Here is a 27,991-nt window from a genome sequence, read left to right as displayed (position 1 = left end):
AGATAGGCACAATTCAGACGCGTATTTTTTCGCTTTGTTCAAAACACTTTTTAATTAAGATTTCTAAAAATTAATATTAAACATTTAAATGTAACACTGTTGTCATAACTTATTGTTAAATGCACTAGTTTATCATGGAAATACATTTTGTGACACATTTTTACTGTGTATGTCTCGATACCCCTGAGACTGGCTCCACAAACCTCTGGGGTTCAAACGAACCCAGGTTAAGAACCACTGATCTATTTGATCATCAATCAACTTTATAATTTACATGCGATATGATATTAATCTGCTGCCATACCTGTTGTTACATTTAAATCCATAAAGAAATGCAACTTTTTGTCTTTTCAAGATAATTATCCGGAGTAAGTTAATGGAAAGTTTATTAATGGAAGCTTAAAAAAACCTAAATGCAGCAGATGTAGTACGATAGCATATCCCACAGGAACCAGAATCCAAAGATGTTAGGTTGGGCAGCGATTGCTCTTTTATTGCTGTGCCTTCAGGAGTGTCAAAAAGAAGGATTTACTAGTACAGAAATCCATCAAAACAGTGGTGCACCCCCCCCCCCCCATTGTAAAGTCTGCTCACTCCATGATCAAGTCAGCAGGAGGTCGACTGAGCTTAATTCATCCTAATAGGATTACCTGTCACCAGCTGGGATGCCCAGAAGAAGAAGAACAAAGACGCTCACATTCTAATCTACGCTATGTTTATTATTACTGTTGTTTGGATAATGTTAGACATTTAAAGCTATTACACTGTGTGTGGGTGGACGTGTTGGGTCATTTAAATGGTGAAGAGAACAATGGGGTTATTGGATAAGCTATCAGGTTGGCTTGGCCTCAAGAAGAAAGAGGTGAACGTTCTGTGTTTGGGACTCGACAACAGCGGCAAAACCACCATCATCAACCAACTGAAGCCACCCAATGTAAGTCAATGACTCTGGACTTCAAGGTCAACTATAATCAGAATCTAGAATTTAATTACAACTATAACATAATTGTGACTGTAATTGAGTTCAAATAATTGACTATTAAAAACAAACTGTTTAAGCTTGTTTTCTCTTTTTAAATCCAAAATGAAGTCTTTTTATAACGTTATAACAGCAAACATACATTATTAAGTACTTGAACATCCTCTTGTTGTTGTTAAAGGCTAAAAATCCCACCAGGGTTGGGGTCAATTACAAGTGTAATCGCATAATTGATAATTAATTACAATTATGACGTAATAACTGGAATTGAAAACATTTGTTGCTGTTGTAATCGTAATTGAATTGTAATTGAGTTCAGATGACTGACTTTGTAAATGTAATTGGCATGAAAATTATATTAAAAACTGTCGGTTGTAATTTAATCAAACGCAAACCAGGGGAACTATGTTACAGTTCTATGTCTTACACATATAGTGTAAGCCATATAGTGTATATGGCTTACACTATATGTGTGAGATGTATGGAATCATTTTGCCATTTCAAAATCATTTAAATCTGGGGTTTACTGATGGAAAAAAAAAGGCTCAGACGTTCACACCAAAAAATATTGATAACACTTTACTTGAAATTCTATACATGAGTATATGTTAAGGTTTCGTTTATGTTAGGTTTTTCAAGTATTTTTTTTTATCTGCCAGTCTTCCTCAGAGGTGATTGCTTTGATGTACATATATTCAAAAAAGGAGACAAATGAACTTGCTGGAATTTTTATACATAAGGCTGACATCACGCTGTCGTTATCTGTCATTTGCATGAATAAGGGGTCACGAAGGCCGTCATTAGGTGTTGTTCGCTAAATTATGACACCTTTGGAGCTATGTTGGCATTTTTTGGGTTAGGTGGAGGGATCTAGTGAGGTTGGGTAGGGTTACTTAATGACAGCCTTCATGACGCCTTATTCATGCTAATGACAGTGTAATGTCAGATTTATGTATAAAACTTAGTGCTACCAAAATATTAATACCAATATTTGCATCAATTATGAAGTCTAACAAGTCTTCATAACTGAGATTAAAAACTAATTGTATGATAGATATTTTTTATTGTGTATTTTACAGCTGATAAAGATGCTAACAGAAAGCTAACACAAGATGAAGGTTACATTCTATGGGGTTATTTATTTCAGACTCAGTAATTGTGATTAATTGTAAATTAACTTCAGTAATTGAGAATGTAATTGACTTTCGGGGGAAAAATAATAGTAATTTTAATTGGAAAAAATGCTGGTCAACGTAATCGTAACTGAGTTGTAATTGTTCATGGATAATTGTAATTGACCCCAACCCTGGTGGACTTCATGGGTTCTTCTTAGCTAAGGTTGTTGAGGGATAGTGAACGGGTAGAGAGAGTTGCATGCACATGTGCGTTGCAGTAAAGTTTAAAAGTCGTTCACTGAGTGCTTGTTTTCAGCATTCGAATCACTTAGGTCCTTTGTCAGAAGAGTGGAAACATGTTAGTCAGGTAAAGCCCATATCATACCACACTTATACCATTTCCTTCTTGACATACTTTTGCCATCACTTGTCTGTTTCTGTGTGTTTGTATTTGTGTGTGTGTGTGTGTGTGTGTGTGTGTACGTGGTGTGTGTGCATGCAGGCACAAGCACAAGAAATAGTCCCAACGATTGGCTTCAACATTGAGAAGTTCAAGAGTTCCAGGTAAAGTGCAACTGTTGTAAAGGCTTTAAAGTCATAAGAGCTGCTGTTCATCGCATAGATCTATGTGCTCTCTCTCTCTCTCTCTCTCTCTCTTTCTCTCTCAGCCTGTCGTTTACAGTCTTTGATATGTCTGGGCAGAGCAGATACAGAAGCCTATGGGAGCATTATTACAAGTAGGACTCACTGGACAACTTGTTTTCATTTTTTGTTGCGCGAGTCAATATTTTTTTTTTTTTTTTTGCAGGGAGAGTCATGCCATCATATTTGTCATCGACAGCAGTGACAAACTGAGAATGGTTGTCGCTAAAGAGGAGCTCGATACTCTTTTCAAACATGAAGGTACAGTTGGAATTATGAGAACAATGTAGAAATAGTCGATTAACACACTTCTTCTAGGCACTGACGTTGCATCAGGTACAACCACAAAGCCCAAACACAGTACTATTATTGATTATTATTACTATTGATTTTAAACAACAGGCCAAAGTTTGACTTTTTTTGACTTAAAAAGCAGAATATCATGTATACTTCGGGTTCTGAGGTGTCCATTGCCTTTTATTGATAGTCATATACAGTATTGTTACAATACTATTGCTGAATATTATGTTACTAAAAGAAAAGGTGTCAGGCTTGGCTTCAGTTAACAATATTCACCTCACCTTGGTACCTTTTGATCTTGGTTAATTTGTTTGATCAATATACTGATTCTGGATCAGTTTGAAAAATAACCGATCTTTATTAAATTTGGCATAGTCATGTCAGGTGGGTTCCTCTATTATCCCCCTGGGTTTCATCCAGATCGGATCCGGAATGCACATTTAATTGCGATTTAAAAAAAAAAAAAAAGGTGTCCATACATTTGGAACTTCTATATTGTTATAAATGGGGATTAAATTGTCTTCAAAGCCTTTAAAGTGTGAATAATCATGGTGCCATGACCAAAAAAATCTACTTTTGTAACCACAGCTGTCCTGGGGCAGACTGATGGAAGCAAGGCTAAAGCTACCGTAGTGCGCCATCGGCCCCTCCGACCACCACCAACACTCACTCACACACTACATTCATACTAGGTATTGAGAGTGAAGTGTCTTGCCCAAGGACAAAATGACAGATACCACTGAGTAACTGTCCACCACTGTGGCCCCTGGAATTCTCAGTGGTCTCCCAGGCCCAGACCTGCTTAGCGTCCGAGATCCAATGAGATCGGGCAATGACAGGCTGGTATGGCCTCATGTTTATACACTCCAAAGAAACAACATCTGTCTGTCTGTTTTGTTTGATTGACTCATCATTGTCTCCGTCTTCTCGTCCAGACATCCGTTGCAAAAAGATGCCAGTGTTATTTTTTGCCAATAAGACGGATCTGAAAGATGCGATGTCTTCTGTCAAAGTCTCTCAGATGTTAAGTTTGGAGAACATCAGAGACAAGCCCTGGCACATCTGGTAATCTGACACTCAAAGCAATTCAATGAATTTCTTTGTAGACACGGGAACAAAATGTCATTTTGATAATTCTGAGCACTTTATTCTGGAAATCTTTGTAAATGTTTGTCAGCTTGGGTTTTATTTGTTAAGAATGCACAGAAAAGTAACATAGCATGTTAATAGCTTGGGTCTGATTTGATGTTGTTTAACAGGGTAGAGTTAAACATTACACGGTCTAAAAGATTCTCAGAGGCTTGAAATGGTAACATGTGTGTCCTTCGTTGTTCACTGATTAGACAGATGGAAGGCTGGTGGATTAAGAGCCTAGACTGCTTGGGAAGTCATGGGAAAGTAAATGTGCAGCACAAGCAGATTAAACATCCACATTTTCCCTTTTAGTGCCAGCAATGCAATCAAAGGCGAAGGCCTGCAGGAGGGACTGGACTGGCTACAAGGTAACATGTAAAACCCATTCTTTTATGACATCTTACGAGTCCAAGGAGACAAATTCACATATATTCACTTGTCCTGTTGTTGTTGTTGTTTGTCCAAAGAACAAATTGCTCAGTAAGTACGACCCTGCTGTTACATGTGACGTGGTTGTGATCATTAAAGCTGCTGGGGAAGGTATAAACGTTGTTCTTGTCCGCTACTGATGACAGTGTGACCCCAAAAATTCTGCCGAAGTGACATTTAGGGTGTTTACACGGATTGAAAGTTGTTGACAAAACAGTGGTGGATGTTGATATTTTGGTTGTCGACGGAAACACTCGAAAACGGCCGAAATCAGAGTGACGTCATGTCACAGGAAGAACGACATTAAGCCAATCGCTGTCTTCTCTGGTGACAGAATACAAGAAATCCTAGTAAGAATTAAGTAAAAACAGAAGAAATCTTTCTGCTACGCGATGCATTCTTCTACCACATACAAATCTTACACTGCATTGCACGTAGGGGTGTCCCGATCCAATATTGATATCGGATATCGGTCCGATATCAGCCAGAAAATGACTATCGGACTTTATCGGCCTGCATCTAAAATCACCGAAATAAGAGCTCCGATAACATTTTCCGCTTTAGCACTTCTATCCATTAGTGACTGTGGTTCACACTCCAACAAAGTAATCTAATGTTGCTGACTATTGTTCTCTGTTTGAGTCACATCACTTGATCAAGACTTTTCTAACATTTCACACTACAAAATAAGGAATAAAACGTGCTGATATCGCATCGGATCAATATCGGTATCGGCCGATACGCAAGACTGCAATATCTGTATCATATCGCAAGTGAAAAAGTTGTATCGGAACATCCCTAATTGCACGAAACCTTTCCAAAGTTCTAGTCACATGACCATTTGACAAAAAAAAAAAGAATGTTTACTCAGATAGCAAAATAATCATTCGAGTCCATATCTGGCTCACACCTCACGTTCGTCTGGCCCACATAACGTATGGAATGATGGCACATAGGCGCTCCGGTCCTGTTTGCCAAATCTTGGGCACAACCAAACCATTACAATGCTAGATGTCAGCCAAGAACAAACCAAAGTAATATGACACCTTTTGGCTCACATCCAGATTAGTCAATAATTTGCCATAATTCAGCTAAAACTGGTCCAAATATGCTTCAAGAGAACTACTGTAGCCCAAATTTGCAGCATCATTTGTGGGCAAATTTTGGCTTGCATCTATTTTGTACTGGCCAGAAAAATTCCAAAAGTGCCGAACCATTGCAAGATGTGGCCCACATCTGTATGCTACTGTATCTGGGTGTGGTGGGGTCAATAACAAACTTACAAGCTACAATTTCAACCCTTGTGAGTAAATAATCCTTTTCTGCGGAAGAAATGCCTTCGATTTATTGATATACAAGGCCTACACTCTTTATCTGTTTGTTAGGGTTTTTTAAGGTAATTGTTGTCCCCAGCAGCTCTAAACCTTGTTCATATATCTATAGTATAACCCTGTCCTAAAAGGCTTTGTTTCTTAGTTTTTCCACCTTTTCTTGAACTTACTCCCTCATTACCTTCTTTAATGGTTGTAAACAATGGTTTTGTGTTCTTTCCAAATAAAAAACAAACTGATTTCTACAAATTTCCTCTTCCCAGATCATATCAAAACAATGAAAACATGAATGAGTGAAATGCCTGTAAGTGAGGATGAGGATCTTCGCTGCATTGGGACACTTGATGCTGTAGGGCCTTAAATGTATAAAGTAATGTAGTTTATATGTCTAATGTATGCTACATTCCTATAACTGTGTTTAAATAGCTATTTAGGATAAGTGCACAGTGTAAAAATGTTGTTAAACTTGATATCATTGTTAATATGTCACCATAATGCTTGTAATTTTGTATTTAAAGCTGCCTCCTTTTTATTTTATGTTTTCTTTATTTTATTTCACCTAGAATTTTGTAAAAGCTATAAACATAAATCATGAATTCAATTCTCCTTTGCTTACATGTTTTTCTGAGAGAGATCTGTGACACACAACCCACCAATACACAATTAAATACAACACAACACTTAGCATAGTTTACATATTATATGCGTTTAATAAATAACATCAAACATCAGAGTCGAACTGTCACAACTCACACTTAAATATCAATAAATACGTCATAAATAAAAATAAGCAGTAAAATCTCTTTGGAAGTTTGTATCTGAGATGGTTCTGGAACAACGAGCATCCAGATATCCTTTGTAAAAGGAATAATCTCTACTTGAGGAGGACTTGGAGGAATTTTGTGTGGAATCTGGCACTGGATTCAAGAAGGATGCAAAAACTCTGAAAAGACTCCCTGTTTTCTTCATGGTTTCCTGAAAACAGAGAAACATGTCACGTAAGAACATACAGTTACACATAAGACACAGAACGTGCAGTTTGTGTTGTGTTTGTGTTACCTTTTCCAACATCAAACATAAAATGTTAGGAAAAAGCTTTAAAAGGTCTATGTTCTCCAACAGTTCTTAAAAAGTCATAATTCAAACTAAAGGTTATGGAAAACCTTAAAGCGACAGTAACTCATCACATACTGCATATCACCTCTCCCTCAATGCTATTATGCTAATCAGCCACATTTCAAGACAATGAACTCATTGTACTTTAACATAGACTCAGTCAGAATGCCCTGCTGAAGTTTAACATCAGAATAGGGAAAATATGGTTGTTTTTATCCCCTTAAAGTCTGCTGCTGGTTTGTTGTTGCCAGACGTGCTGCTACACTGTGGGAAAGAATGCTTCAGAAAGTACTGATCTACTGGGATTTTCATAGACAACAATGTCGAGGGTTTATAAGCACGCAGCCTGATAACAGAGAAAACATCCAGTGAGTGGCAGCCAGTTCTCTGCGTGGAAATGCCTTGTTGATGCCAGAGGTCATGTAGAAGAGCCAGACTTTTATTGGGAGAGAAAATGGCAACAAAGAACTCAAAACATTTGCTGGATACAACCATAATACATACAAAGACTGTCTGTTTCTCCTGTAAAACTGATGTGAAGCAGAACATTACACTTGGTTCCACTGAATCAAGTATACGTGTAAAATGATATCAATAATATCATGTAAATTATGAGTTCTTTAAACAGTGGTGCCCTAATCTTAATCCTTTAAAAAAACTCAATTAAAAAATCTAACTAAATCAACAATAAATTATTCTTTTTTTAATATATGTGGCTAACCCGAGAATACTTATTTGTGTCCTGAGGTCAGACTTTTCATATTTTTCTTCATAATTCACTTCTTTTGAGGTCTTTTTAGGTTAGGTGTGTATCGTGTGACCGTGGTCTTCCTCCCATGGCTTAGGCCACACCCCCACACACCTGCTTCCCATCTCCTTGTTACCTCTCCTACTTAACCCTTGTGCATGGAATGAACGGATGATTGTCAGTCTGTCGTGTGTTTGCCTCAGTGTGATCCCTAGTCTGTGGTTTCAGTTAGAATCATTGCTTTTGACAGTCACGTTGTGGGTTTCTATCCTCAGCCATTTGGGGCTTAGGTTATCCTGCATGGACTGTGTGTGTTTGTGCAGAAATAAACCATTTGCACCACTAACATCCATTACAGTAGCCATGTAGTGAAGAATCTGCTCTGTGATGTATTGTATCCACGCCTTCTGGCCAATCACATGAACAGTTGAACACGACTAACATGTTTTGGGTCAATATCACGCATTTGCACGCAATTTTCCACTGCAAAGTGGGTGAACTGATGTGTAGCAACTTTAGCAAAAAGAAAGATGTCAAATCTTGCACAAAATCTTTATTGATTCTGTGAGAAATAGGAAATTAACAACAATAATTAACTCCTATAACCGTAATATGCATGTTTGGCACTATTTTAGGAAGTTTAAAAGCCAGTAATGACATCTAATTAGGGAAAGCTGATGAAAAGGAAACAAAAGGGTAAACTCTAAAATGGAATTTGGGATATTTTGAAAAAATAAATCTGAGCCTCTTCTTATTGCACTGAAGCTACAGCATCATTTTGCACATACTATATATATATTTTTTAACTCCTACATTTTTTTCACTTAATTTCCCATACAAATGCTGCTCATTTTTGGCCGCAATAACCCCAAAAAGTGACTGATAAAGAGCTCTCTCTCTCTCTCTGTCTCACCTGCAGCAGCTTGCTCATAGAACTCTTTGGTGACGTCTGAAAATGTGTTTTCCAGTTGCAGGATGAAGTTGAACCTTTCAGGAGGTGTGCTGATGGCCTTCCAGATCGCCTGAACCAGCTTCACTGCCCAGGAGATGTGGTATCCGTCCTTCTGACACACCTTCATGGAAATAAGACGTACACAGCAGAGGGCTGAGAGAGTGCCTTCAATATATTTAAAAGTCACATTTACATAATTATTTTCATGTTTTTCAAGCTATATTTACACTGAACAGTTTATTGACAGATAAAAAGGATCTTTAAAAATGGAAAGCACTTGAGGTAAATTGAGACCAATTAACTATATAACAAATGAACATTTTACAATTTTTAAATATATAATTTTTTTTAAATAGAATTGGACCAGAGCAGTGCCTCCATCTTCCTGTATCTCTGTTCAGGTTTGAACAACCTCAGCTGTTTCATTTTAAAACCAATAGTTTTCTCATAAACCCACGGGAAAACAATCTCAGAGTAATTCATTTATCTTTGTAGTTGGATTTCTGGGTTTTTCTCACCAGTATGATGAAAACGATGAGTCTTGAGACCTCTGGGAGCCGTCCATTGAGCGCTTTGCTGGCCAGAATGGTGTAGCAGAGGCTGCTGCCGCACAGCACCAGCAGACGAGCCACATTCTCAATGTGCCACTGCTCTGGGATCACTGGATGGAGCAATTCAAACAATATTTACCTTTGAATTCACAGTTCATTTAATACAGAAGGAGAAAACACACATATTGCCCTTTGGTTTTCACACAGAAGTATGTTTTCTATTTGTAAATATCAGTCTTCCTGACATTAACACTTCAAATAAAGATGTTTTTACCAATAAGCTCCTCAAAGATGGCCAGCATTGAGTCAGAGCTCCAGCCCCTCACCTCCATTTTGCTGAAAAGCACGAGGATGGCTTTGGCAAGTTCCCACAGAGAGTTGTGAGGTAACACACTCACCACCACATCCTGCCAGCCAAGGACGCCTGAAGGATGAAGCAGTTCACACATTGGGTCATTCCAACTCATTTTCAGAACATCCCACGCACTTTGGTCTCAAAAAATTCTGAAATAAATTGATCGGATGAACACTTTTTGAGATATGGCCAATTTAGTGGCATGTGTGTGTAGATTTTTGTGCGTCCTTATTTTTCCAATTTCTCAGGAACTAAACCACATATGAAACTGAAATCTGGTACAGAAATACAGCTCCACCTACTCTCTCAGAATATACAAAAATATCTGCTATACATCCTATCTTGTGGACATGCTAACCCTCTTGGTTTTGTGGTTTGAACATGTTTGGGCCTTCAGTAAACAGTTTTACATATGCCTCAGCTATCTGTAACTTTAACAGCTTTGAGCTATGTCCATAGACTGTTTGAATCACTAATGATTAGTCACATATATGCTTTGGTTCTTGGGTGACAGTCTCTTGAAATCTAAAAAAGTACTTTTTTTTTAGCCCATAACTGGATGTGAGAATGTAAGAAAAAATATCATCTCTGTTTCAATTTAGAGTATAAAGATAACTCTTTCTTGGGATATACAATTTTTTTTTTTTGATGAAACTTCGTTTTTATTTTGGACTCCAACTTTGGGTTATTTTACCACCCGTGAATATTGAAAATCCTTTACACGAGGCTCTCATAATCATTTATTGTTTATTAGCTTTTCAGTAGATCTAAGTGCGTGGGCCATTTGTGAAATAACATAAAATTACCCCATTAACTTATTACAAAATGCTACTAGTGACATTAATCATCAACTCAATTGCACAAATAAAACATAATTTATGATTCTACAGTGTATAATGTCTATAGTACATTGATCAATGCAGTGACAAAAGCTAATTACTAGTGTGAAGTTTCAGTTTGATTTGTTTTGTTTCATCCTCTCAAACTTAATTCTGATGTTTTATAGATAAATAAAGCTTGAATGATTCCCATAAACTGATAATCTGAAGGAAAATGGCAAATGAAAGCAATTGAGGACAAGCTGACAGTTCCTGCTGTGCAAAGCAAATAAAAATCATTTTCCAACAAAGACGAGTATTTGTCTTAAATCCACATCACCATCTTTTGAATCTAAAGCATTCCCACATTCAGTCCAAAACGTGACTGCAGATAGAGACTCACCCTCAGGCAGAAGAGGTCCATAGAGGATGAAGAGTATTTTGGCCTGGTTGAACAGTGGCCAAGGCTTCAGGAGAAGCATAAGCCAGAACTGACCCTCTGATTGGTCCAACCACGGGTTTAAAAGAACGTGGCGGCAGAACAGACGAAGCTGTAGCTCCTGGTGGCGCTTCACTCCTGATCAAAAAACAACAGCTGTTAGTTGCTTTTATCATCCAGGCCATCGGGTTAATTCCTTTAACTTTTTACAAACCGACTCTGCAGTAAGAACAATGTTTTTAAAGCTAAATGCTAACACAGGTGATAGTCGACACCAGGGGGAAAGTACGCAGTGCTGGTGTTGGCTACTTTTTCAAAGGTTTGAGTCTAGGACAGTGGTTCCCAAACTCTTTACAATCCCGTACCCCTTTAGACATTTAACCTGAAGCCATGTACCCCCTACTCCTGCACACTTAAAAAACATAATAAGGTAATGTCATATAAAGTGTAGCCCTACAGTGAATTTTACCTATCCTGTTGAGGAATAATGTATAATAATAACTAGAACATTTGCATTTCCTGAAGAAAATACAAGTAAGGATGCAGATACTGGCCCACATTACACTGCATTAGCTTATCACTGGCATTAGCCTAGCAATAACCTAGCAATAGCATCACCTAGCATTGATATTGACCTCGTATTAGCTTTAACCAAGCATTATCATTAGCTTAGCAATAGCATTAGCCTAGCATTAACCTAGCATTAGCTTAACAATAGCAATAAGCTAGCATTATCCTAGCATTAGCATTGACCTAACATTAGCTTTAACTCAGCATTAGCATTGACCTAACCATACCATTGGCCTAGCATTAGCATTAACCTAACAATAACTTTAGCATAGCATTAGCATTAACATTAAAGGGATAGTTCGCCTATTTAAGACATGACGTTGTATGCAATCCTCACCAGCACTATAGTGCATACACATTGTTTCACTCAGTGGTCACCTCCCTGGTCCGAGTTCTGGCCATTTGAAGTTGGTCAAGAAAGTAGTCCCGGTTAGTTTCCGGGGCCACAAAACTGTGCGTTTTTAATAGAAAAAAAGATATGCGTTGATAAGCTTGATTCATTTACATCACAAAACCGCCCACAAAAAAAATTCATACCTCCAGTTTTAATCGGCACTATTTTCTTTTCCGTTTCCATCAATCCGCGCTGCCGTCAACGTCATCGGTGCGCCTAATCCCATCAGCTGTTGATAGCGCGACTCGCGGACAACATGTCAAAGCTGTCTCTGGCTGGTTGCCATCGGCGGAGTCAGACATGTTGTCCGCGAGTCGCGCTATCAACAACTAACCGGGACTACTTTCTTGACCAACTTCAAACGGCCAGAACTCAGACCAGGGAGGTGACCACTGAGTGAGACAATGTGTATGCACTATAGTGCTGGTGAGGATTGCATACAACGTCATGTCTTAAATAGGCGAACTATCCCTTTAACTGCTCTATTTATATTCTAGTGTCCAAAGTTGTCAGTGTTTTTATCCACGTACCCCCCTGTGACAATTTGTGTACCCCTTGGGGTACCCGTACCATACTCTGGGAACCTAGGGTCTAGAACAGTAATTCTGCTTTCCCAAGTCGCATTAAAACAACTGAATTTGTCAATATCGGCACCGCACCAACCTCCCTAAATCACCATCACGCTGTTGTCACATGATGCGGAATTCCAATGTTGGCAAACTCTTCCCTTGTGCTGGAGTCATAGTGTACACACCTGAACCTCATTTTGTCTGTTGTTTAAATAAGTTAGTTGGTGAACACTGAGCATTAGTCTGTCCATCCAGTTAGTTCGTCCACTTTTCACATCCTTTCCCGACACCTGCAAGGTTTCACAAATCCAAGGAAATACACTGTTTTCCCACCAAACGTGACACATTTGGGGAAGTGCATTTTAAATGACCATAACTCCGGCTAAAAAATGAAAAAGTTCTCGATGAAATCCAGGAGGCCATGTTCAGGTTAGCGACTCAGGAGCCTGAAGACACCTTCATACATTCCTAGGGTCCTATAAAATCTGTTTCACAAATTCTATTATTTTTTTTTCCAATTTCCATGTTTTCCACATTAATATTTCAAATTTATTTATTTATTTTTTTTAAGAAATATCCTATACATTTTTAAGAAAATATTGCTTTTCAACTCCTGTGAGGAAACTAAATAAATAATAATTAAAAATAATTAAATAAAAATGTATATAAAAACGAACAAACAAGACAATTAAAACCACATGTAAACTACAATTAAAAGGTAGATATATGTTGTACTGACATGGATTATTCTGAATATTATCCTTTTAAATTATTTATAATCATATGTCATGTAGAGGTGTATGAGAGCAGTATTAATGTCATCCAATTTCCACTCAGGGTTTACTAAATCTAAGCAGGTTTATTGATTAAGTTCTGATCAACTTAATTTAAATTATCCTGGTGAAATTATTACCGACCGTAGCGATTAAACAAAAATAAATTGACACATACTGTAGATACATCAGTTATTTCACCACTAGCGAGCAGAAGATTTGACCGTATTAGAAACATTTCCCATCAATAAAAATGAAGGACACCCCTGCTAACACACACACACACACACACACACACACACCTGGCTTTGCCATGACGACACCTTCAGTTTTTTGCAGTAGGTTAGTGAGGTCACACAGGAAGTTGAACACTCGATGACACTCCAGCTCATCCCATCCAGCGATTAGAGTCTGTAAAGAAATCACTACATTATTTCAAAATCTTAAAGAACAAGGACTCAGCATATAATTATCTGTAATAGTGACTACAGTACAGTGATGTGTCACTTGATTAATTTCTAATAAATGTTTAAGAAATGTGTTGTTTGGTGTAAAGTCTCACATGTGATGTGATTGTAATCCTTCTAAATCTAGTGAGCCAAACATTGCTGGTTCAAACGTGAGCATTTTCTTGTTACTTGAGGTTTTACTCCTAAAGCTATGGCAGTAATAATCTGTAATCGTAACTAGTGCTGTCAAGAGATTAAAAAACGTGTGCGAATAATTAATCATGCTCTGTAATTAATTAATCTAATTCATCTCTTTTTTTAATCGCACCTAAAACTCGAGGTATTTTTCATTTAAATTACATTATTGTGGCAGATCAAAACATTGATATATAACAAAGAGGCTTAATAAAGTCATTTATTGTTTTTAACAGACTTGAACAGATGCAGGCGTAGCCATTTACATTCCTCTGTATTTGAGACTAGTCCTTTTGTCACTCTCCAAATTATAGTAAATACAAGTAAAACAAGAAAACATAGTCATCAACATCCCTCGCCTAATTAGTTCTCATTATAACTCCCAACCCTTTCCTAAATATCCGAAATCTAACTTAGACGTATACATAAGAAAATATTATCATATCAGAATAAAAAATTACTAACTATCTTAAATGTTTTCGAAGAAAAGTTGTCCCCTTTGAAGATATCTCGAACAGAGTGAAAAAATGGAACAAGGGCAATAACTCCAGAAAAAAATATTGTGCGTTTCTCATTTTTGAACTCCATTAAGGTATTGATCCTCTGAAGCTACACACCTAATTTGGTTATCCTATCTAAAACTGTTTCAAAGAAAAGCTGTCCCCTTTGAAGATACCTCAAACAGAGTAAAAAAAAGGGCAATAACTCTGGAAAAAATAATTGCGTGCTTCTCATTTTCGAACTCCATCAAGGTATTGACACCCTGAAGCCACACACTGAATTTGGTTATCCTATCTTAAACAGTTTCTGAGAAAAGCTGTCCCCTTTAACCCGGACGAACGGAGCTCAAACCTATATCCCCCTTCCACATTTTGTGGCGGGGGATAATAAAGCGTCATATGTAGTGCTATAAGTTAGCACATCATAAGCAGCAAGAACACTTTCTGACCGAACTTGTTGCATTTTCTCTCCTTCAGATAACAACATTTATCCAGTGAGTTTGTTCATTTGTCAGTCACGGCACGCTTGCAGCATGTAGCGGTGAGCACTGTCCGAGTGTCTGCGCTAGCTGTCCGTGCTAGCGGCTACATTGAGGTGATAGCGGAGGCTGCAAAGCTCCGGTGATAAGGCAAACTAGGCTTTAGTTTCAATTGACTTGAATTGAATTGAATAGTTTTCCATCCGGTGTTTTTAAAAGCCAAAATTAACACAAACAAAGCTGAGCAGCTCGGCATTCTCCCGTCTTGGTTTTATAGTCTGTGCATCAGTGTTATTGGGTAAACCGAGAGTAGAAGCTGTGTGTGACCACCTGGAGCTGTATCACATGGCCTTCATAACCGGACTAGGAAGGATTTCACGTGGAGGAGAATCAGAGAGGAGGTGGTAGTAGCAGATAAAAGTTCTCTCTGTAGTTTTCATCTTTGAAAATCTGCAGTGAGCTAGGATAGCAATAGCCGCTAATCGCACCAGCTTTTTTCACAGGTGGTTTATGTTTACGAGAGAAGAAAAAGGAGCACAGCTCCTTGCTTCAGTAGGCAGTGAAACTCACAGAGTTGAATGTGTCGCTGGTGGGTGGGGCTTCGCTTCAAACGCGCAAATGAAGTGAATGAGGACATTATTTGATCCGGCGAAACCTGCGGAATGTTTCGTGTGGCAGAAGACGCATTCGGGATGAACGCAGCATTAAAGTGACAGTCCTAATCGTAACACAAATATACCCTAATAATCCAAATGATTTTCAAGTGACTGTATACCTGAAGAAACGCTCCGTAGCAGGTGAAACCCCTGCAGTCTGGGACATCACACTGCTCCAGCAGGAAGCATGGAATCTGAAACATATCAATGGAATACCTTTTTTTTTTGTCTTAACTGAGAGAAAATTAATCTTCATCTAAATTGTATTAAAATAAGTACCGTAGTAAAACAAAGAATACTACTATACACACACACAGAATCTTCTCACCTGTCATTTCCTTACCTGTGAAAACTTGCTGAATATGAACTTTAATCGTTCTTTGGTGGGCTGCAGCAGGGTACACCGCTTGAACAAAAGACCTAAGCATCAAACACAAAAGCATAGAAAGGAACTACTATTATTCTTGCATTTCTTTGTATCCTGTGAGCTTCATAATAATGAAGCCTAATATTAAAACAGTGTATTTTCTTAAAAAATACCCAAATCTCTGTAGTGTCCAAGTGTGGCTCTTTGTTGAATGGTGGTGATGGGATGAGAGCATCGGATAATATTTTTGTTCCTCCAAGCGATAGTGGAGATGTAGTCCACTACACAGCTGGTGATTTCCTTGGAAATCATGCTGAACACACTGATGTCCCGCACTGGATCAATTAACAGATAGATAGATTAATGCAGGGGTGTCAAATTAATTTTAGTTCAGGGACCAAATAAGGAGCAGTTTAATCTTAAGTGGGCCACAGATTTTATGTGGGAAAATGAGTAATTTCAACATTATTGTGCCCTGGATGTTCCAAAGGTCCCGATTTGGCCCCCGGTACATGAGTTTGACACGTGGATTAATTAATCGATGAACAGAGAGAAAAAGACACACAAAGACTTGAGAAACAGATTGTATATTACACTTATTTAGTTTCATTGGTCATATTTATTCTCAAGAAAATCATAGAAGGACGCTTTATTTCCTCATTCATTGTCTTTTTAGTGTCATTACTATCTGTAAAGCACTTTGTAAGCTATATTTTCTCTCTTTATTTGTATTTTATTGTATCTAAGATCTGTAAAGCTGTTTTTGAAAGGGGCTATATAAATGCTATATGAATAAAACATTTGATTATTATTATCATCATTATTATTATCCATCCATTTTCTGACTCGCTTGTTCCTTTTTTCAGGGTTCTGCAGTTATTATTATTATTATTATTATTATTATTAATTCATGTATTTTCTGATCTGGTTGTTCCTTTTTCAGGATTGCTTGGTTTTTATTACTATTATTATCATTGACATTCATTGAGACGCATGTTTGTCATAAAACAATTAACTTTAATATAGTATTAATTATAATATCCTGTTGTTCAAAGCAATTTATGTAATATTGATCTAGGTTAACACAGTTGTCATTTACATTGTAAATTAAAAAGAATACTTTGCAGGCCATTACCAGTTGTTAATCTGATGTGATAAAACAGAACATGCATCGTTTCCATGTTCTGTAAACGATGCAGACTTAATTCAACCATGCATAGTGCATATAAAGTACATTTGATATATGTGCCAGAAAAAAAAGTTTTATTTGCATAACCTTGTAAATATATATATCTAAATCCACATGCAAAATTAGACATATTTACTATCTGCTTTTAACACTTGGGATGATAATTGTCTATGATTATAAATAATAGATTTTATTACTGCAATAAGTGATTGTAATTGATTTGTGAATCCACATTGAGAAGCACAACAGCGCCCTCTGTCTGTAGAAAGGGTGAATTATAATAATGGTTCCAGCCTCTAAACGACAGATGTGCAATATAGGGTGAGTAAATAAATCAGTGCGTTTATGCTTCTTATTCTTCACATCACAGACTTATTTTCATGAGATGTAAAGACTTTGTGGTGGTTTTTGTACTTTATTCCGCACCTGAGAGCTGATCCAGGATCATGTGAAACACCTCCTCGGGGACCCGGAGGAGGAGGCTGGTGTCGGCCAGCGCTGCCTGGCTCCGGGTGACGATGCTCGGGCCCTCACGGAGCCTGTGAGGGTCTTTCTTGTAAGGCCCAGACTTGTGAGTCCATGGAACCTTACCATACATTTTGCTCATTGTCCTTCTCCTTGTCATCGGTAATGAAATGCCTTTAAAGCGATAATTTAATTGGTTAACTTTGTTATTTAAAAAGCGTAAGCTAGCCAGCAGAGCACAAGCCTAAACGTAACTAATGCTAAGAACAAGTATTTACCCGAAATAACTCAGCGAGAGACATATACTGTCATATATAATATAAAAGTTCATTAAATTTTATAAAGATAATCACCTGTTTATAGTCTTAGTGAAAATGGCGGAGCTCTGGGCGTAGCCTGATTTTCTGATCAGGCAGTGGCGGGAAAAAAAAGTCTCTGATCTTTACCGCAAAGACAAGATAGTGACCGGAAATGGACATTTTGATTAAAGTAGAAGTTACTTCTTCCAAACATAAATAAATACTTACTATAGATTAAAGTTTTGCATTGATTTGGAGCATGAAATTCTCTTTTTGAATAATTCTAGTGTAGTTTTTCAGACAAACTGGAAAATAACTCACATTTTATTTGATTTAATTTTATTTCGAACATGAACACAACAGCAATGTATCTCACAATAAAAAAGAATAATAATAATAATAAATAAAATAAATCAAACAAAGCAAAGAGAGAACAAATGGTACAGAAAATATCATGCTGGTGAAGCCTATTGGAAAAGAGTAGGAGGAAGTATATACGTATATGATCCTACCCCTTGTAATACTTAGTACTATACATATAAGCTTCTTATAATATACACCAATTTACACTAGAAATATACATATCATTGATATCTATCTATGTAATTATACAATTCATTTGTCCACATTTCTTTTTTTTATTTCTAGGTTTGGAAAATAAAATTAGTGGTATAACATGTGCAAACCTGGCACCTTTTATTTCAATCAGATGTAGAATATTGCATTTTGTGGAAATTGTTCGCACCCATTATAACCAAAACAGTACGCCAAGTATTGATTAGTCCTGTAATTATTTTTTAATGGAAAATAATTAAATAAAAATAAACTCTGCTTCAAATATACAATTTATTATTGTTCCCGTAGCTGGGTGCACCTTTTTGGGCTGTAAAGACACTCTTATACCACTGCATTACTGGGGTGGTATTTGTAATGTGTGACTATGGAAATAACCTTAAATATGAGATTAAATATGCCTGTACTCAGAACTCAGGAAGGAGCTTTATACGGCTGACTGAAATAAAGACATTATTCCTGAGTTTTGAGCTTCGGGACGTTATAGTTCATGTTTATCTATGTTTCTTATGAAAAATACATTTGGAGTTAGTTTGTTTTTATTATAACGCACTTCCTATGGGGAAAACAATCTATCAAATGACCTATGTGTCCTACTTAAATATATTTGTAGTTTACTAGTCTTTCAGGAAAACAGTTTGTCATTTCATTAAACTTGTTCAACGTTTGTTTAAAAATCTATATAATATGTGTTTGCCTTGAATGTTGCCACTTAACAGGTTGAGGCCTCTGAAGCACCAGTAGAAATGAATTATTATTATTTTTTCTATTTATTTTATTCACACCTACTTCTCCCTCTTACGCTGCGCAGAGCAAACCACTTCTCTTCAACTGCTAATCACAGGATTATTCTCTTAAGTCGCACATATTCCAATGGCGTCTCCCACAGGCACCTTGGAGAGGATCATCTGCTCGCTGCGGGGCTAATGCAGTGACCTGGATGCTGGGAAAGGACTGGAGAAAACGCTCCATTCTTTGTCACGGTAGGTTTCACCTGGAACACAGGAGGAGAAACTAACACAAGGGATGACTTTGGGTTACAGATTTATTCTGAAAATGACGTTTTAGTTTTGCTTACCGTGCACAAGTGACCACACATGCAATCAAGCCATGTGGTCTTCATCTATCACATCATATACACACTGAATTTAGTCAAAACTTACAAATCTACTTGTCAGTTTTCCTATTTTTGCAGATCTAGACATATGTGCTGCTGAGGCAGAAAAACAATTTGGACAATATCATTTCTCTCCATCTGTGTTCTGTGTCCAGGCCGAACTGTTGGTATCAGCAGCCCAGCAGCAGGATTTGTCTCTCCTGTCATCTGTGACAAGACACTGCTGACGCTGACAGGAAGAATACCACGAAGAATAAGATGATTTCTGTAACAGACTGGTGGTCACAGAGCTGTCAGTCATACATGGATGGTTGTAAGTATTCATCTGGACTCTTGTAATCATCACACTGTGGTGTTTTTGTTTGTGAGTTACTAAAAAAAGGGGGTAAAAAGATAAAAAAAATAAATAAACATTTAGTTTTAGAGGGAACCCATTGTGAGGAAAGTGTGAGGACAAGAAACCTCAGAACACCAAATCTCCTTTTTGACTGATATCTGAAGTTATCTGGATCAGTGATCCTGATCATGGTACAATGATCAATCACACTTTAAAAGCTTTTAAATAACTTTCTATTGTCATTAATAACCTTATTATAGGTCCAAATGTATTAGCACTCCCATTTATTTATTTTTTAAATCTCAACGAAATGCACAATATGGATCCGATTCGAATTAAGCTCGTGAATTTATAAATTAACCCGACATAACTGAGTCAAATTTCAGATTCGCAATTTACAAACCAAGACAATGATGAGAGATAGCGATTTTTCAAATTGATCCAGAATCAGTATATTGATCCAGTTCTAGGGATGTAACGATTCACTCAACTCCCGATACGATTCGATTCACGATACTGGGTTCACGATACGATTCTCTCACGATTTATTTTACAAAATGGGACTGTAGACATATGATGACTGAAAAATATTCCTTTATTTTTTTTTGGGTTCAAAACTATAAAAAACTGTACTGTTTTCCTTTTATTTTTCATTGTCAAAAGAATCCCTTGATAAACTATTCAAAACAATGCAATTTAACTAAAAATAAATCCTGAATGAAATAAATAAAGGAATAATACAAATGAAGAAGAAGCCTATTAATTTGAATTCTGGTTCTATAGTAAACAATACAAAACTGCATAATAGTTCTTTTTCTTTTTAAAAGTGCAACTGAAAATGTATTTTGTGCCTTAACAATTGGACTTAAAAAAAAAAAAAAAAAAACAGTCATTGAACTGTATTTAGGTCAGATATTTGTTTGGACCAGCAGAGGGCGCTGGTAACCTAGTGGTCGGTTGGCATGCGGCTAATCTAGCAGTGAAGAAGAGATGCTATGCTAGCAGACAGAGCTAATAGAAAAATGTGACTTTTACAGATATTTACGTAATATTACAGATATTCTTTCGGTGCTAAAGGGGGTAAGGAATCATTTATGAATATGTTTAAGAGTAGAAGGTAGAAAGTAGTAGCAGATTCCGCCCGCCCTCAACACTTCTGGACAGCGCCCTCTGCTGTTTAAAAAAAGTACTGCGATTGAATTTTCACAGTATCAATGTGAACAGTGATATCTATGAATCGATTTTTAACTGCCTTATGATTAATTGTTACATCCCTATCCAGTTCCCCTCCAAATATGTATTCAATCTTCTATGGCATAAGGTCGATCGTTGGGTAAAATCTGGTCAGAATCTGTTTAGTATTTTTGACGTAATCCTGCGAACAAACCAGCTAGAAATTGTAAACCTCTGCCTCCCCATAACAGTCTCCGTTAATGCATCATCACCTAAATGTTAAAAAGACATTGAGAAAAATCCGTATATACATCACAATTTTCTTGTATTTCCGGATGAAACTCAGTGAAGTGATAGAAGGAAAAAACACGACATGTTTGAGTAAAAATTCGTGAACATCGATCAATTGCGAACACATTTTGGAAATTTTAACATATAATGAACTAATATGTAATATAATAGACTGTTCACAGACAAACAAACATGTAAATAAACGCCAGTGAAAATATTACATTGTTGGCAGAGGTAAAAATGAAGTTACAGTTTATAATAATGTATCATGCTGTTGTCCCGAAACTCAATCACGGAACATTTTGTTCAAAACTCTGAAGACAAACAGAAGTGAATGATTAGGTCAATGTTGACTGTGACTCACTATGGGTGGGGCTTACACCTGCACTGGTATTTTTACAGCTTTATGAGCAGCTGTAAATGTAAAACTGAGTAGCACAAGTGGCTATAGTGTGAGCATATGAAGCAATGATACAACAACACATTCCCTCTTTCTTTATTCCTTCTCGTTATAGAGTTTGGGTCCCAGCTGCTGCTTCTGTGCTTTGGCACCAACTCATTCTCACCAAATGCCCCACAGACACGTGCACGTTTTCAAAGTTAGTGGCTTATAGCAGCACTCTCAGCTTGGCTGCTTTCTGTAAATGTTTAATTTCCTCCTTCCTCTTTTTTTTTTTTTTTCCAGAAGGGTGTCAACTAAAACGAAAAAAAAGCATAACAAATAGGGCCGCTGTGCTTTAGCCTCCAGAGGAGAACACCAGCTAAACGGGTGAACGCTGCTCTCATTAGTTACACATGCAGTCACCTGCCACTCAACAGGGACTGATGGAGGAATACTAGAAGTTTCACCACTCCAGGGAGTATCGAGGAAAGACACAGAGTCAGTGAGTGAAGGAGTCACAGTACTGCAGGGTGAGCACACGGTATTCCAACAATTGTTTCCTCTTATCCACCATGTAACTTCTCTGTGATTGATATGTTAAGATTTCATTTATTCAGATTTCTTTGATGCTTCCTTGACTTTCGAAGAATTATTTCCAGCAAGTTCTTTTTGTCTTTTTTTTTTTAAATAATATGTTAAGGTTTGATTTATTCAGACAACTGTTCCTCAGGGAATCCACTTTGATCCCTTACATGTTTCGACTGTCAACTGCCAGCATTCGTCAGAGGCGTCTGCGGATTGCTTTGATGTTTCTTTGATATTTCCGCATAATAATTCCAGCAAGATTCTTTTTGTCTTTTTTTAAATAATAGGTTAAGGTTTCATTTATTTAGAAAACTGTTCCTCAAGAAATCTACTTTGATCTCCTGACATGTTTTGACTGTCAACTGCCAGTCTTTGTCAAGGGCATCTGCTGATTGTTTTGATGTTTCTTTGATGTTTCTGCAAAATAATTCCGGCAAGATTATTTTTGTCTTCTTTTGAATTATATGTTAACGTTTCATTTATTTGGTTTCCTTTTATGTTTCCTTGACTTCTGCGTAATAATTCAAGCAAGAATATTTTATTCTTTTTGTCTTTTTTTTAATAATATGTTAAGGTTTAATTTTTTTCAGACATCTGTTCCTCAGGAAATCCACTTTGATTTCCTGACATGTTTCGACTGTCAACTGCCAGTCTTTGTCAGAGGCGTCTGCTGATCTCTTTGATGTTTCCTTTGATGTTTCTTTTGATGTTTCGTTGACTTTTGCGTAATAATCCCAGCAAGATTCTTTGTGTCTTTTTTTTTAAATAATATGTTAACATTTTACTTGCTGTAATTCTCTGTGATTGTCTGTTTTAAACATCTGAACACTGTCCCTTGTCACCACTCAGATAATAAGTCCATCATGTCCAGCGCGGCTGTGCAGCTCCTCGGCTTCCTCCTGGGCCAGTTGGGCTTCGTGGGGACCATAATCGCGACCGCGCTGCCACATTGGCGCTTGTCGAGCTACGTGGGCTCTAACATCATCACAGCCACCAGATACATGAAAGGCCTGTGGATGGAGTGCGTGTGGCACAGCACGGGCATCTATCAGTGTGAGGTGTACCGATCACTGCTGGCACTGCCACAAGACCTGCAGGTACACACAGCACAGGCACAATCACGCTTACAATGCTTACAACGAGAACTGTTTTTAGATTTGTAATCAGTACTTTGTAGTGAGTAGAGATGGGTTTTATTTTATATAATTTGTATTGTCAGGTTTAAACTAAACCTCTGAGAGTTTATAGCAGTATTGGAAATTAGCGAGGGCCCTCAATTTAGCCAAGAATGCCCCCAAAAACCTTGCCCCCAAGTTTTTTGGTAACAACTTATTGTGAGCGCTGTCTGTTAAGAGCTAAATAAACCATAGTTTCCCTTCATCTGTCTTCTTCTTTCAGTAATTGCTACCATATTACTTGCAAACATCTCTCTGAAAAAGAAAAGGTGTGCTTTTCATTTATTTGCATTGGCAGAAGTTACTGTGCATCTTAATCTCTAAAAATATCCATGGCACCCAATCATTTAAAAATAATCCCCCAGGGGCCAAAATTTCCTCCATAATATTTTCTTAATTTCATACCCTGGTTTACAGACACTTTTACAGACACTTTAAAGTAAGTCTGTAATTTTGCATATTTTTCAGAGTAATTTTGTTCACTATTGTTGTTGTTTTGTAAATTTTTGTAGTAGTTTTGTGTCTTTTGGGAGTATTTTCTATGTTTTTTATCTTGTCTTTAACTGTATTTTCCTGCAATGTTGAAATTCTTTGTATTTTTTTAAGTATTTTTGCTCTTGTTATGTGTCTTCTTCTGTCATGTTGTATATTTACTTTGGGGGCTGCATAAAATCAGTTGCCTATGTGGCTATAAAGCATAAAGAGACTTTGGTTTAAAGTTTAAATCAAAGCCTAAGGGTAGAAAAAACATATATTGTCTTGTTGATTTGACTGGCTTACTACAGTACTACTTTATTATCATTTTTACTGCACCTTATCATTGTTACATCCGCAAAGGGAGTCATATTTTCATTTTATTTGGCATTTTTAAATGTGTTTGTCTGTTAGGAGACGTAGTACCGTCAAAAGATTTTAACCAAAGATAGACCTTACACCATGGAAGATTCTGATCAATATACTTATTGGTCAATCTGAATCAGTTTTTTTTCTTCTCATCCTTGGTGGAATCTCAAACATTCATATCTCTGTTCATAATTGACTGATCTTTATGAAATTTAACTCAGTTATGTCGGGTTGGTTTCTCAATTACTCCACCAAGTTTCATCAGGATCAGATCCAGATTGTGCATGTTATTACAATTATTTGAGGGAAAAAATGGGTGTGTCCATACCTTTGGACCTACTGTATCGTTATTAATGTGGATAAAAATGAATTCCAATCCTTTAAAATGTGAATAATTTTGGCAATATGATCAGGATCATTGATTCAGAGAACTGTAAAGGCTTGGTGAAGGTTTGCTCCTGTTTTATATCATTTGTGTCGTTGGATTTAATCTAAACTTCTGAGCGTCTACAGACACTTTAAACCCAGTGGTTCCCAACCTTTTTTGGATTGTGATTATACGATTATATGTGATTGTGTTATACTGTTGTTACAAATGCAGAGTAGCCAGGATTAGTGACAAGTTGCTCCAGCTGAGATATTTTTATACTGTATTTTATTTTTAACTAGATTTAGAAAGTGAAAGTATACAATACAGTTGTTTGAGATGTTGTCTTTTTTTATTTGAAAAAGAATAGTAGTTTAAACATTCAAAAAAAACTAATTTTAACCTGTAATCATTTTTTATGCATGAATTACTAGACATTTCACCCTAACCCTATTTAAATTGCAGGCGACCCAACATGGGGTCATGACCTCAAGGTTAAACAGCACTGCCTTAAACAAAAGCCTATCAAAAAGATGATTAAGTTAATGAATGTCTATAACGAAGAGGAAGGGACCAAAAGTGACCAAAAATATAAAACAGATGTGTCCTCATTATGATGAAACATAGAATCTTATGTTCCTATTGTTACCAAACACCATCTGATTTGTCATTACCCGTTAGATTTCATGGTAAAATTAACCCATGTTGACTCATTTTTAACATTTATATGTAACTCATGATAATCCAGTGTCTCTGTTAATGATGTTGCAGTTATTTCTGGTTAGAATCCTAAGTTTAAGATGCATTCTGCTCTGTTTTAGGCTGCCCGGGCTCTCATGGTGCTGTCCTGCCTCACCTCAGCTCTGGCTACTGTAGCCTCAGTGATGGGGATGAAGTGCACGCGCTTTGCCCAGGATTCATCAGTCAAATCTGCTGTGGTTTTAAGTGGGGGGATTAGTTTCATCTGTGCTGGAATGCTGTGCCTCATCACCGTCTCCTGGACCACCCACGAGGTGGTCCAAGACTTCTATGACCCGTTCCTACCCAGTGGGTTTAAGTACGAGATTGGGCCGGCGGTGTTCCTGGGTTACGTCTCTGCTCTGCTCTGCCTGTTTGGGGGGTTGGTGTTATGCTGGAGCAGCACAAAGGATAGACCACAGAGACCTGCTTACTCGCATCGTAAATATCCACCATCATCACCTCCACCTGCCTTCAGCACTACGTACCCTCCTGCTCCGCCCTACAGGCCCCACGAGGCCCTCAGAGATAACCGTGCACCATCACTGTGGTCTGTTTCAAGCAGTGGCTACAGACTCAGTAACTACGTATAAGACTGTGGACAGTTCTTCACAGTCTCATCACACTTAAACGTACCCATGTGTAAGACTTTGAAATAAAAATAGATATTAAACTCTAAAACACTATGGAAGCAAAATAAATAATCCAAACTGCATTTTAATTTTTTTCTTCCACACAACTCATTTTATAACACAACTAAAGAAAGCGTTTTCGTTTTCGTGCCCCGCCCTCCGCGAAAAGTGTTCCATAATTCAATTTGACTGTCAGTGCCCAATCCTTTCACGAGCCTAATTGTTGCAAATCTTTATGTATTGTGTTTTTTTTTTATTAATTTTTAATTTAAAAAATTTAGTTTAATTTAAAAAAATTGTGAATTTTTTAATTCATTTTTTAATTTTTTTTAAATGTCAATCAGGAGCGGCATGCGGCATGATTGACATTTGTCATTTGCGTGATGCTGCGTTCACACCAGACGCGTCGCAAATTTTTGTGACGTGTCCTCCGTGCGAAACCTTCCACAAGATCAAAAAACTTTTTCCCCATATTCGCTTCATATGCACGTCTGAAACAAATTTGGATCGGGCCGCGCCGCCCCACAGGAGAAGAATTCACCTCTATCCCTTTCATGTAATCTGGTCGCGCCAACATTTTTTGACGCGTCCGGTGTGAACGCAGCATGAGTTCAAAATATTGAACTCTTGACATCAGCATCTACGACATGGCCTGTTTTTTTTACTGGGACCAGACCAGGAAGAATTTGGTGCTGCTTTTGAAGAAAACTGAAATTCACCGAGTTGGATGCGTCGCTGGTTAACCTGGTGAATCCAGGAATGCCGGTGTCAAAACATTTTTTGATCCTGCTGAAGCTTTTGCGCAAAGCACGCGTCGCAAAAATTTGTGCCGCATCCGGACTGAACGCAGCGTAAAGATTGCGAATGTAGGAAGTGACGTAGTCTACGCGCATGTGTTGAAAGGCTCTGAAATGATCAGGCCTATGAAAAGATTGGGAACTGACAGTTTTTTAATTGTGTCATAAAATGAATAAGAAAATGAAAATGCAAGTTTGATTATTTATTACCAATTTGATTTATGAGTCAAATAGGGCAGCTACAATCTTCAATGCATTAGCCTTTCTGCTAATGCATTTTAATTTAAAAAATGTTTCATTTCAAATTGAATTTTGTTGGGCTATCTTTTGAAAATTAAAAGTTAATTTCCTTTATCATTTTAATTAAGTTACAAAATGAGCAACCTTGAAGAAAAAATGAAAATGCAGTTTGGATTATTTATTATTCATTTTATTTACAAGTAAAAAAAAAAAAGTGCAGCTATATTCTAAAAATCAAAAAGCATTTCTGTTAAGCCATTTTAAATGTAATTATGGTACGATATGCTTCCATAAAATAAAAACTTATTTACCCTAGAAATCTTTCTGCTGTGCTTAAAAACAAATGACCACAAGGGGGCAGCATTTGACCTAAAATTGTCTTGTTTATGTCGTGTTAATGACTAAACTATTTTTATTATAATACTTCCTGGGTCCAAAGTACACATGAGTGCTTTTAGAGCTCAGAATAGATTTAATAGTTTTTATGACATTGTATTAAATCATTGCTAGTACGGATTTATTTTTTTCACCTTATTAGTAAATATATAGATACTGTCAAATAGAGAATAACAGAGAATTTTGTGATTTTTTTTTTTTTTACGTTTACATTTGTTGGACCAGTATGTATATATTATTGTTAGAGGTTATACTATGGGAATTGTATGAAGGTAGATTTTTTGGGTATCAAATATTTGCATTCAAACACTTTTCTTTGATCGGAAAGGTTTTTTGATTGAAGTTTTTTAAAATGTATTTTATTGAATGATAAAGACACAAATCTACCGTTCGTAGAATTGAAGTTTACTTGAGCGATGAGTTAGATCTATGGAAATGTTGATTGTTTTTGCTGTGGCACTTAGTTTTAAAGATGTTTTTAAAAGCTGGCAGATAAAATGTAATACATTTTTGTTTGTTATTGTCTCTGGA

General features: G+C 37.0%; 3 protein-coding genes across 4 annotated transcripts; 2 read left to right on the top strand and 1 right to left on the bottom strand.

The window, feature by feature from the left end:
• Positions 1 to 786: 786 nt before the first annotated feature.
• Positions 787 to 6,274, top strand: LOC114455420 (ADP-ribosylation factor-like protein 6). Its single transcript, XM_028436651.1, has 7 exons — positions 787 to 934; positions 2,597 to 2,658; positions 2,763 to 2,831; positions 2,903 to 2,997; positions 3,972 to 4,101; positions 4,483 to 4,538; positions 6,194 to 6,274. The coding sequence occupies exons 1-7, from the start codon at positions 797 to 799 to the stop codon at positions 6,217 to 6,219; spliced, it is 576 nt and encodes a 191-aa protein (XP_028292452.1). The 5' UTR covers positions 787 to 796; the 3' UTR covers positions 6,220 to 6,274.
• A 530-nt stretch (positions 6,275 to 6,804) lies between these two features.
• Positions 6,805 to 17,929, bottom strand: LOC114455646 (F-box only protein 47-like). The gene is made up of 11 exons (XM_028437013.1): positions 17,869 to 17,929; positions 17,477 to 17,689; positions 16,035 to 16,196; positions 15,838 to 15,914; positions 15,614 to 15,688; positions 13,518 to 13,626; positions 10,874 to 11,047; positions 9,572 to 9,721; positions 9,265 to 9,407; positions 8,708 to 8,867; positions 6,805 to 6,905 (listed from the first exon to the last, which is right to left on the bottom strand). The coding sequence occupies exons 2-11, from the start codon at positions 17,673 to 17,675 to the stop codon at positions 6,805 to 6,807; spliced, it is 1,350 nt and encodes a 449-aa protein (XP_028292814.1). The 5' UTR covers positions 17,676 to 17,689; positions 17,869 to 17,929.
• LOC114455647 (claudin-14-like) lies at positions 17,487 to 27,977 on the top strand. Of its 2 annotated transcripts, none has more exons than XM_028437015.1 (7): positions 17,487 to 17,621; positions 19,277 to 19,370; positions 19,660 to 19,817; positions 21,821 to 21,904; positions 21,991 to 22,228; positions 23,122 to 23,369; positions 25,479 to 27,977. In XM_028437015.1, exons 6-7 carry the CDS (start codon positions 23,136 to 23,138, stop codon positions 25,986 to 25,988), a joined length of 744 nt encoding a protein of 247 aa, XP_028292816.1. In that variant the 5' UTR covers positions 17,487 to 17,621; positions 19,277 to 19,370; positions 19,660 to 19,817; positions 21,821 to 21,904; positions 21,991 to 22,228; positions 23,122 to 23,135; the 3' UTR covers positions 25,989 to 27,977. The 2 variants fall into 2 exon arrangements, with proteins under 2 accessions (XP_028292816.1, XP_028292815.1); XM_028437014.1 differs by having other exon boundaries at positions 17,490 to 17,621; positions 21,991 to 22,217.
• The last annotated feature ends 14 nt before the right edge of the window (positions 27,978 to 27,991 follow it).

The sequence above is a fragment of the Gouania willdenowi genome, chromosome 21 (genome assembly GCF_900634775.1).
Source record: "Gouania willdenowi chromosome 21, fGouWil2.1, whole genome shotgun sequence".
NCBI classification, from domain to species: Eukaryota; Metazoa; Chordata; class Actinopteri; order Blenniiformes; family Gobiesocidae; genus Gouania; species Gouania willdenowi.
Note: the sequence above shows the minus strand (reverse complement) of the source record. Positions and strands in the feature narration are given on the sequence as shown.